This window comes from Bison bison, unplaced genomic scaffold (genome assembly GCF_000754665.1).
Source record: "Bison bison bison isolate TAMUID 2011002044 unplaced genomic scaffold, Bison_UMD1.0 scf7180017864522, whole genome shotgun sequence".
Taxonomy (NCBI): Eukaryota; Metazoa; Chordata; class Mammalia; order Artiodactyla; family Bovidae; genus Bison; species Bison bison.
Genome location: NW_011495073.1, coordinates 130,480 through 139,942, shown reverse-complemented (window position 1 = coordinate 139,942; position 9,463 = coordinate 130,480). Strand labels below are relative to the sequence as shown.

Sequence of the window (9,463 nt, the reverse complement as noted above, 5' to 3'; positions counted from 1 at the left end):
CCTCAAAGTGGGACCCCCCACTGCAGCAGCATCTCCTGGAACTTGCTAGAAGTGCAGGTCCCTTCCCTGGCCTACCCCGGACCCGCTGTGTATGGGGAGCCAGTAATCTGTGTGCCGTGGAGGCCCCCTGGTGATTCCAGCATTCCTTCAGATGTAAGAAGCACTGGTTCATGGACTCAGTTCATTGCTATTGGACCCAACAGTGTGAAGCAATCAGATGCACAAAATGCAGGACAGCCTCGCCCTCGCTGGGCAGATTAAATCCAGGCTCCACGCCAGCCCGGGGTCCATCCGTCTGTGTGGGCGGCAGCTGTGTGGGCATCCATCTGGGTTCGGAATAAGGTGGGGCAGGACCCTCAGTGTGCAAGCAGCCTATCCATAAAATGGACTTTTAACCGCTCTTTCACCTGCCGGCAGAGAACCCAATGGCCAATTTGAGAAAGAGTCAGGGGCCAGTGGGGGCTTGGGGAGTCGTAGCTGTGGACGGAGTGGGTAAATCTCAGAGACACAGAACCTGCGGTCTGCAAAGTGCAAAACAAGAAAGCTCACAAAAGAAAAACAAATAAGTCACTCCTAGGGACTCAATGATCAAAGAATTATTAGTCTCTAAACATAAAAAAGAAAACTTTTACAGTCTAGAAAAAAATTATAGGTTAGATTTAAAGGAAGAATGAAAATGGAAAATCGTCCCTCAGTTTGAAACAAACAGCATGAAAGAACCAGGTGGCCAGTGGGACATAACCTGGTCATGACCTTATGATCCCATGAGGCAGCCCTGGATCTAGGGTCAGCGGCCTGTTTCAGTTTAGAATCCTAAACTTTAGTCCACTTTAAAAGTCCTCTATGAGGACAATTCTGGACCCAGGCACTTCAGGCTCCGGACGAGGGGAGCCTGGAAGCTGCATTCAGCAGGTTAAGTCATTGAAGGAAGCAGCTCAACAAATAGATGTGCATCTTAAATGACAGACAGCAAGCAGACATGGTGACTGCTCCTCCTCATTATCCCTCAGTCCCCTAGAAAAGATTTAATGTCTGCTCTTTTCTAGTCTCTCAATGAAGCTTTAAGAATATTAGTGATCTTAGGACAAATTCCAAGAATTGAAAGCCCTGAGCATTTTACCTTCACATCTCCAAACATGGCTGGGAAATCGTGCGTGCTAGTGCTGAGGCTGAAGTGGTAGAGGATGTCTTCCTTCATTGCTGCTATGTGGGGATTGCAAAGCTGCACCAAGTCACTGCCCAAAACAGGAAAGGAGACAGTTTACAGAACCAGCGTCCAGTGGCCAACTGGACCACTGAGGCGCTCTGTGCCAGAGAGGCACGTGGAACCCAGCAGCGGGACAACCCCAACCTACAGAGGCTTCTGCTCCATCTGAGTTCCCCCCACTCCTCCCCTTCACCCCCTCTTCACTTCCAGGGCTGGTTTTGGAGGGTGATCAGACAGAACTCACAAGAGCACCGAATGGTATACAAAGCTCATTTGTATGCCAATTCACTCTATAAAGAGTGTAGCCAGTTGCTACCCAACTCAAGCTCACTCAACATATAAATGTGGCTTTGTGTTAAAAATAATATACTTATCACAGGAAATATGCATGGAAATAAAAGTAAAAAAATGGCCTATAATCCTCCCACTCAGAGATGCCTTTTCCAATCTGACGCCTTTCCTTTTCACTTCCTTGTCATTAGCCAGCACTTAGCTGGTACAACCATCAAAAGAGAGTGATGAGAAAAGACATCTTTTCATTTTGTTTTTTTCTCTGCAGCTGCTTGAAACTTTGTGTGGTTTGCATTATATTTCTCTTGGATGGTACACTGCTAGCTAGCAGTAGGGGTCAGCAAACATTTCCCAAAAAAGACCAAATGGTAAATATTTTTTCCCCTGAAGGTCATATGGGCTCCATCACCTCTTCTCAACCCTGCTGTTGTCACATCAAAGTGGCCACAGACAACATGCAGATGGGTATGGATGTGTTCCAATAAAACTTTATTTTTAAACATGATGCCGAGGTCTAGATTGCATCTGCAGCCTTAGACACACCTCCTTCTACACCTGTGCCTTCCAGATCCCAAACACAAGTGTGCTGCCCAGTGCCAGGGGCAAAGAGGGAGGCAGCACGGGGCCCCAGTTCACAGCAGTTAGGACCTTCTATTTCTTCCTTCTGAGTCAGACTTTCTGCTCAGAACCCACTGATCACATTTCCTTCTCAATCTAACTGTGAGGAAAAAACATCCAGGAGAAGGTCTAAGCGTCCTGGGATTTGTAAACACCACAATGCGACTGACCCAGGCCACCTCTTCTGCTGTCTCTAGCCCCTGTTTTCCTGGCATCCACTGGTCCTCGCTCTAGACCAGGCTCTAGACCAAAGGTGTTTGCTCCTCTGTTTTCTGCATCTCATCACTTCTTCCTTTCCCTTCTCACATTTCCCTCCTATTTCCTTAGAATGGCATCCAAGTTAATTCACAGCCCAACAGTGTCGAGAAGCAGTACAAAAAGAGGTAAACATTTTTCTGCAATGCAAATGCATTATTTTTTGTGTTAAGACATGTCAATAAAAATTATCAAGTGAAAAAAATTTTTTAAAAATTTTAAAGACGCAAACAAAATATTAAAGAGAGACAGATCTTTTTCTAAAGGGGAGGTGCTGATGGCTGGCTCACAGGACGGCCCTGGGGCAGAGATGGGAGAGTCTTACTCAGAAGAGGCCACCTGCCCAAGCCACAGTCTGTGCTGGGCCCCAACCAGTCCCAGCCAAGCCCACCCTCCTGGGGCAGGGGGTCTCTTTCCAGGGGACCAAATCCAGCGGGGACAAATCCCAAGCTTTCCCTGAATGCCTTCTGAATCTCCAGGCCAAGCTGAAATTCTGAAGTCGCAACACAATCACAGCATCTGAAGCTCCTTTAAAGGTAATTGTTTTACTACAATGATGGTTCTTGGCCTCCTTCAGGATGTTCACAAGACAGACTACAAACAGAAGCGTTACTAGGCAAGCATCGGAACTGACAAAACAGGATGTGACCAAACAACTTTGTCACTTATTTCAAAATACGAAAGCTTTCTTTCCTCTTTCATTCCAGGAAGAGAAGGAAATAGGGTGTAATTCTGGAGACATAATAGCGAACAGAACAAGCCCAGACTTACTTTTGTTACTGAGGCTTAATTGACCCGCAGTGTTGTAATAGAGTCAGGTCTACCACAGTGATTCAATTTTTTAAAGATTGTACTCCATTTTTAAAAAGGATTTTAAAATAACAAGTAAAAGACATATTAATGGAAAACTGTTCCTCTAGCCTACACACAGTTTCAAACTTGACTGTATCTTCCTTTATTCTGTCACTTTATTTAACAAATATTCGTTGAGCACCTACTCTGTAAAAGAAATGGGTGACATGCAAAAGGAATGAAACCTGACTTATGATTCCAGGGGTTTATCAGCAGGGAGGGAAAAACATGGCTATTGGACAAACTGGCCCAGATGTCCAGGGTCGCATGCTCAAGAAACAGGCAGAGAGACTTCCCTGGTGAGCAAGTGGCTAAGACTCCATGCTCCCAATGCAGAGGGCCTGGGCTTCAATCCCTGGTCAGGTAATGAGATCCTGCATGTGCCAACTAAGACAGATCTCACGTGCTGCAACTAAGATTCAGCACAGCCAAATAAATACAAGTAAACATTTTCTAAAAAAGGGGCTGGCAGATGAAGAAAGGACTCTGAAACCAAAGGAGGGGTCACTGCACCTCACCTGATGCCCAGGTCCCCTTCTCCAGCCTTTATTTCACAGTATTCCCACTCCATCAGCCCCCAGGGTCCTCAACTTGGGGGCAGAGGTCAGGGAGAGGACAGTGGGGACAGGGTATGTTTGGCTGTCAATGATAGGAAGCACTCAGGACCCTACTATTTCAAGTAAAGTTATCTCTGCAAGTGCCATTCCCGGGGCAGCCCCCAAAATTGAAAATGGGCCAAAGACTCTGCAGGGAAGGAAGGAAAGGGCAGGTGTCCACGTGGGATTAGGACGTGAGCAGGTGACCAACCTGTGTGAGGCTCCAGAGGACCTCCTGAGGAACCTCCAAGAAGAGAACCAAGGAGCCCTTCTTAGAAGGGAATCCTGAGAAAAGAGTTTTATGTATAGTGAGGTAGGACTGAATTCAATTAAGTATATTTTGTTACTAAGAGTAATTGATATGAAACTGAAGCTTGGTTTTCTCTCTGTGCTAAGAGAATAAAGTTTTCTTGGAGGGACGTTCCTGGTGGTCCTGTGGCTAAGACGCTATGCTCCCAATGTAGGGGGTCCAGGTTCGATCACTGGTCAGGGAACTAGCTCCCAACATGCCACAACTAAGATGCAATGCAGTTAAATAAGTGAAAAATGAATACGTATTTTTTTTAATGTTTAAAAAATAAAGTTCTCTTGGAATATCGAGCCGTTTTCCCTACTGGATTGTACGTCTTTGCCTTTCAGGTGAGCTGTATTTGCTTTTGAAAGATTGTGCTCTCACTTTGGTTAAGTGAATTAAGTATTGTTCCACAGTGACCTAAGGTCCTATTTGACCAAGTGTTTTAAAACTTTTTTACTATTTTGACAGACTTCCCAAATTCTCCCTGAAGTTGACTTTGGGATTCTTCAGAAAGGACCCCTGAAGCATCTCAGAGAGAGTAAAATTAAACTCATGAGGCTTATTTGGTATGTTAAATTACATGGGCAGCATTGTCGTGGTAAATAATCTTAGGTTACACTGTGTGGGTTAAGTATTACTAATATACATGTTCTAGAAATTATATGCCACTCCTTAGAATCTCGTACATCCTGATAATGTTTACAATCATAATTGTAGTTATTATGTTAAAATTTTGTATGTCACAGAAATAGCCAAGTTTCTTTACCAAATACAATGTAATCAGACCTTTAACCTTGCCTTTTTAAGTCAGTTGTCATTTACAGACCACTTCATCTTCAAAAAGATTCCATAGCAAGAACTTTCTGGTAATTCCCTAGCAGTCCAGTGGTTGGGACTTGGCACTTTAACTACCAGGACTTGGATTCACTTCCTGGTCGGTGGTTTTTACTTATTTACTTTTTTGATGGGGGGAGTTGCTCATTTTGTTTTTTGCCTTGCTCAGCAGCTTATGGGACCTTAGTTTCCCAACCAGGGATTGAACACATGACCCCTTCACTGGAGGCTCAGAGTCCTAACCACTGGACCTGTTTTCCAGACACAGGGAAACTCTTCCCCTCAAGCTAATTACAGAAATTTGGTAAATTACACGTTAGTAAGTACAATTCAGACAGTTATCTTTTCTACCTGATCTCTCCAGAAATTGGAAACTCTTCCCTTCTCATCAGCTTTATCAGGTAATAAAATTAATTAATAATTACTAATTGAGGTCTATATTTACTGCCTAGGATGCATTTCTCAGATGACTCCTTGTTGCTGTGCTACATTATGGTACAGTTTGTTTCTGAAGCTTATTACAGTAATCTATCTTTGAATGAAGATCACATGTACCATGGCCTGCAACCAGGGGGTTATACATGTGGGAAAGACATCAGATAAAGGACTTTTGGAAGGGACTCTATTAGGCTTCCTTAGACTTTGATTAAGATTAATACTGCCAGACCAGGACAAGAAAATTATGATATCTGAAGTAGACATCTGATCCAAGATGCCAGACCAGGCCTGTAAGCTAATTACTTTAATAATTGCTCACACTTTTGCTTATAAACCAGAAGTATTTCTTCCTTGGGCTCAGTCATTTTTAAGTTTCAAAAGTCAAACTAATTGCTGAGTTCGTGGCCAATTACCTCTGTCCAGTACTCCTAGGTTAACTTGGTGGGTTTCTCCTCTCTTACTGGATGGCCTTTAGGTCTAAAAGTATTGAAATCATACAGAGTCTGTTCTCTTATTACTGTGGAATTATGTTAGAAATTAGTATCAAAAGATATTTCAAAATAACCCACATTTTCAAGTGCAATGTGACATTTACCGACAGAGATCTTTGACTTAGCCATTGGAAGTCTCAATAAAGTTAGGAGACTAAAGAAACACAGGGGCTGATTGCAGAGAAGAAAGCATTTAATGAGAAATTAATAGCAAAGATACTTTAAAAATCCCATGTATTTGGAAATTAAATGTCCATTTTAAATGATGTGTGTATCTAAGAAACCATAAAAAGGAAAATTAGAAAATATTTGTAACAGAATAAAAATGAAAAGAGAATTTACCAGAATTTGTTGCATGCAGCTGAAGCTGCTCAGTGCAACTGAACACATGAATCTTGAATAAGGGATGAAAACAATGGACACTAGCATAAAATTTTGTTAGATTTAAACAAAATCTCTACTTTAGTTAACAATACTGTATAACACGTTTCCTAGATATTTTTTTATAACATAGTATTTCTTCATATTCTCAAAATTGAATTAGAACTTTCAAGCCTCATTTAAATTTTTTTTAAATCACCAAGGTAACAAACTTTCTAGACATTTAGCAGTAATACCGATGCCAAAATACACGGAACTATATCAAAGTTTTGAGTGAATGTTGCTGCTGCTAAGTCACTTCAGTCGTGTCTGTGCAACTCTGTGCGACCCCATAGATGGCAGCCCACCAGGCTCCCCCGTCCCTGGGATTCTCTAGGCAAGAACACCAGAGTGGGTTGCCATTTCCTTCTCCAGTGCATGGAAGTGAAAAGTGAAAGTAAAGTCGCTCAGTCATGTCCGACTCTTAGCGACCCCATGGACTGCAGCCAAACAGGCTCCTCTGTCCATGGGGTTTTCCAGGCAAGATTATTGGAGTGGGGTGCCATTGATACATAAATTACAAATCTAGCATTCTATTCATACTAAGTCAAACAAGTGGAATCAAAACGCCATAAATTTTTTAGCTGTCATCTTCCTTCTTAATCTTGTGAGGGGTCATGACAACCCATGACTCACTGCTCTGTGGACGTGTATCTGGATTGTGTAAACTGTCAGTAATATGTCGTTTGTGCGTGCATGCAGGCATGCTAAGTCTCTTCAGTCGTGACTCTTGGTGACCCTATGGACTATAGCCTGCCAGACTCCTCTGACCATGGGATTCTCCAGGCAAGAGTACCAGAGGAGGTTGCCATGCCCTTCTCCAGGGGATCTTCCCGACCCAGAGATTGAACCCGTTTCGGACATCTCCTGCACTGGCAGGTGGATTCTTTACCACAAGCACCACCTGAGGAGCCCCAGTAATACACCATTTGATGTTACTACACTTTGTCTCAAAACCGTTGACCTCTTTTGGGCAAAACAGTCCTTAGAGCTTTTTGAAAAGCCATCTCCTGGGTTATAATTCTCAGGCTAACTGGAATATAATTTTCCTTTTTTTTCTCATATTGACTATTAATTTTTTTTCATCAGTACCAGCAATGCACTAATATACATAAAAGAGTGGCCATGTGAATCATACAGTGGATAATGAACAACTGGAAAGAAATAAGGAAAGTGTTTGAAAGTCAGAACCAAGAGAGCTGGGAGGGCAGCAGGGACTGTGACTCAGAAAGTGTCCAAGAGGAGAAAGCTTCTTATAAAGTAATCATTGGATTGCATTGAGCTCCCCCTTCCCCGAAATCTTATGTATTGACCTTCCCCAACGGCCTCTTTGGAGTGGCCTCTCAGAGCTATCTGAGGCTGCCTTCCAGGCTGCAGTCCTCTTTTTGCCCCAAATAAAATTTAGCTCACCAAAAAAAAACAAAGAGTGTCCGGGAGTAAGGAAACCCCACTGGATACAGGTCTGAGCGCTTGAATCCTTGAGGGACAAACACTCCAAGGCTACAAGCTGTGCCCGGCACCAGGTGCCAGGCGTTCTCAGCCAGCTCAGCTGCCAGCCAACCCAGCGTTCAGTCCCCCAGACCCCGCTCGGCCTCAGACCCAAGAACCAAAGTGTCCACACGCCTCAGCTCCTGTGGGCTCGAGGTCATCCCCACCAGCCTAGGCCAGGCAGCACGCAGGTCACCTTACTTGTGATCTTCCGGCTTCTCCGTTTCAGCCGCGGTGGAGGCCATTCCCTCAGCTGAGGCAGGACCCTAGGAGAAGACGGCAGAGTCTGTGAGAAGGTAATAGTGAACATTTTAGGAGTTCATCTGAGGGCACAGCGATCGCAGTCCGTGGTCACCCAGGGAGCTGGAGAGCGACCCACGGAGAGAAGGTGGGAGCAAAGCGAGTAGGTGACTGACGGCCGCAGCAAGAGGCCCAGACGGCTGTGTGTGATGGTTGTCCGTATTGTTTTGAATTTGCAGCCTTGAGGCATTTATCGCTTAGATTTCAGTTTGCTGACACGGGCTGCCTCAGCATTAGAGCCACCACGGTCCAGTGGGCTCCTTGCTTAATTATTTGAACACTAGTTAATCCTCCCAATAGGAACCACTGTCGCTCAGTCAGCAAGGCCACGTTAACCTGTGGAAGGCCAGCGCCTTCGAGAGGAATCCTACATTTCTGCATCACATGCCAGCACGTAACAACCAGGAAGGCTGCTAATTTTAGAGAGCAGCTGGAGGAAATATACCCAGAGTGTGGGCTGGCGTCTCATGCAATCCCTGGGGCAAGACAGCCCTGACCCAGCGGACTACACCGGGCTGCCTCATCCTTCTAGAATCTTAACTCTCCTCCAGCTCAGGGCAGGAAGGGAACAAGCAAAGGCAGCAGCTCTCCAGAGCCTGCCATGGAGGGAAGGGAAGGACCTGGGGCAGGTATGGATCAACCACCGCCCTGCTCCAACTCAGAGCGGGAAGAAGGGAAGGCCATGAGAGGTAACCAGAGTTATCTTACTGACACTGCAGCGCTGAGCCTGAGGATCTGCCAGAGGTGAACACGGTGAGTGGATTCTGCATGGAGCCACCGCCAGCACCCCCAGCTCAGGCTCTCAACCTGGAACCCCACCAGCCACCTATCAGAAAACCAAACCCACCAAGCGAAAACCCAGAAGGTCTCCTTTTGGAGAAAAGGATTGATGGCTGCTGTTAAATTTTGACCATTTTTAGAAAATGCTTAAGACCAAAGAATATTATCATAATTGGGTCTGGGGCACAGATTTTTCTGGAGAGTTACCTTGTCTCTCCTCACCTGGACTTCATCCTCCCTTAGCATTTATAGGACGCTTCTCAGGAATTGCCAGCCTGTGCATGTATGCGTGCTAAGTCACTTCAGTCATGTCTGACTCTTTGCAACCCTATGGACTGTAGCCCGCTAGGTTCCTCTGCCCATGGAATTTTCCAGACAATACTGGAGCGTGTTGCTGTGCCCTCCTGCAGAGGATTTTCCTGACCCAGGGATCGAATCTGTGTCTTCTAGGTCTTCTGCATTGGCAGGCGGGTTCTTTAAACCTGGTGCCACCTGGGAAGCCCAGCAGCCTGAGTCCATCACAAATTGATTGTACCCAAGTTGGGCAGGGCAGGGTGGTTGTTGGGAACCTCTCATCCATAGCCAGGTGACAACCCAG

The 9,463-nt window shown here is 45.1% G+C and overlaps 1 protein-coding gene across 1 annotated transcript in view; it reads right to left on the bottom strand.

Annotated features, from left to right (window-relative positions):
• Positions 1 to 9,463, bottom strand: part of UPP1 (uridine phosphorylase 1) — a 29,681-nt gene that overhangs the window by 4,918 nt on the left and 15,300 nt on the right. The window contains exons 2-3 of the mRNA XM_010831038.1: positions 7,987 to 8,051; positions 1,121 to 1,235 (exon numbers count right to left, since the gene is read on the bottom strand). Coding sequence (XP_010829340.1) covers positions 1,121 to 1,235; positions 7,987 to 8,030 — 159 coding nt within the window. The 5' untranslated portion in view covers positions 8,031 to 8,051. The remainder of the gene's footprint in view (positions 1 to 1,120; positions 1,236 to 7,986; positions 8,052 to 9,463) is intronic.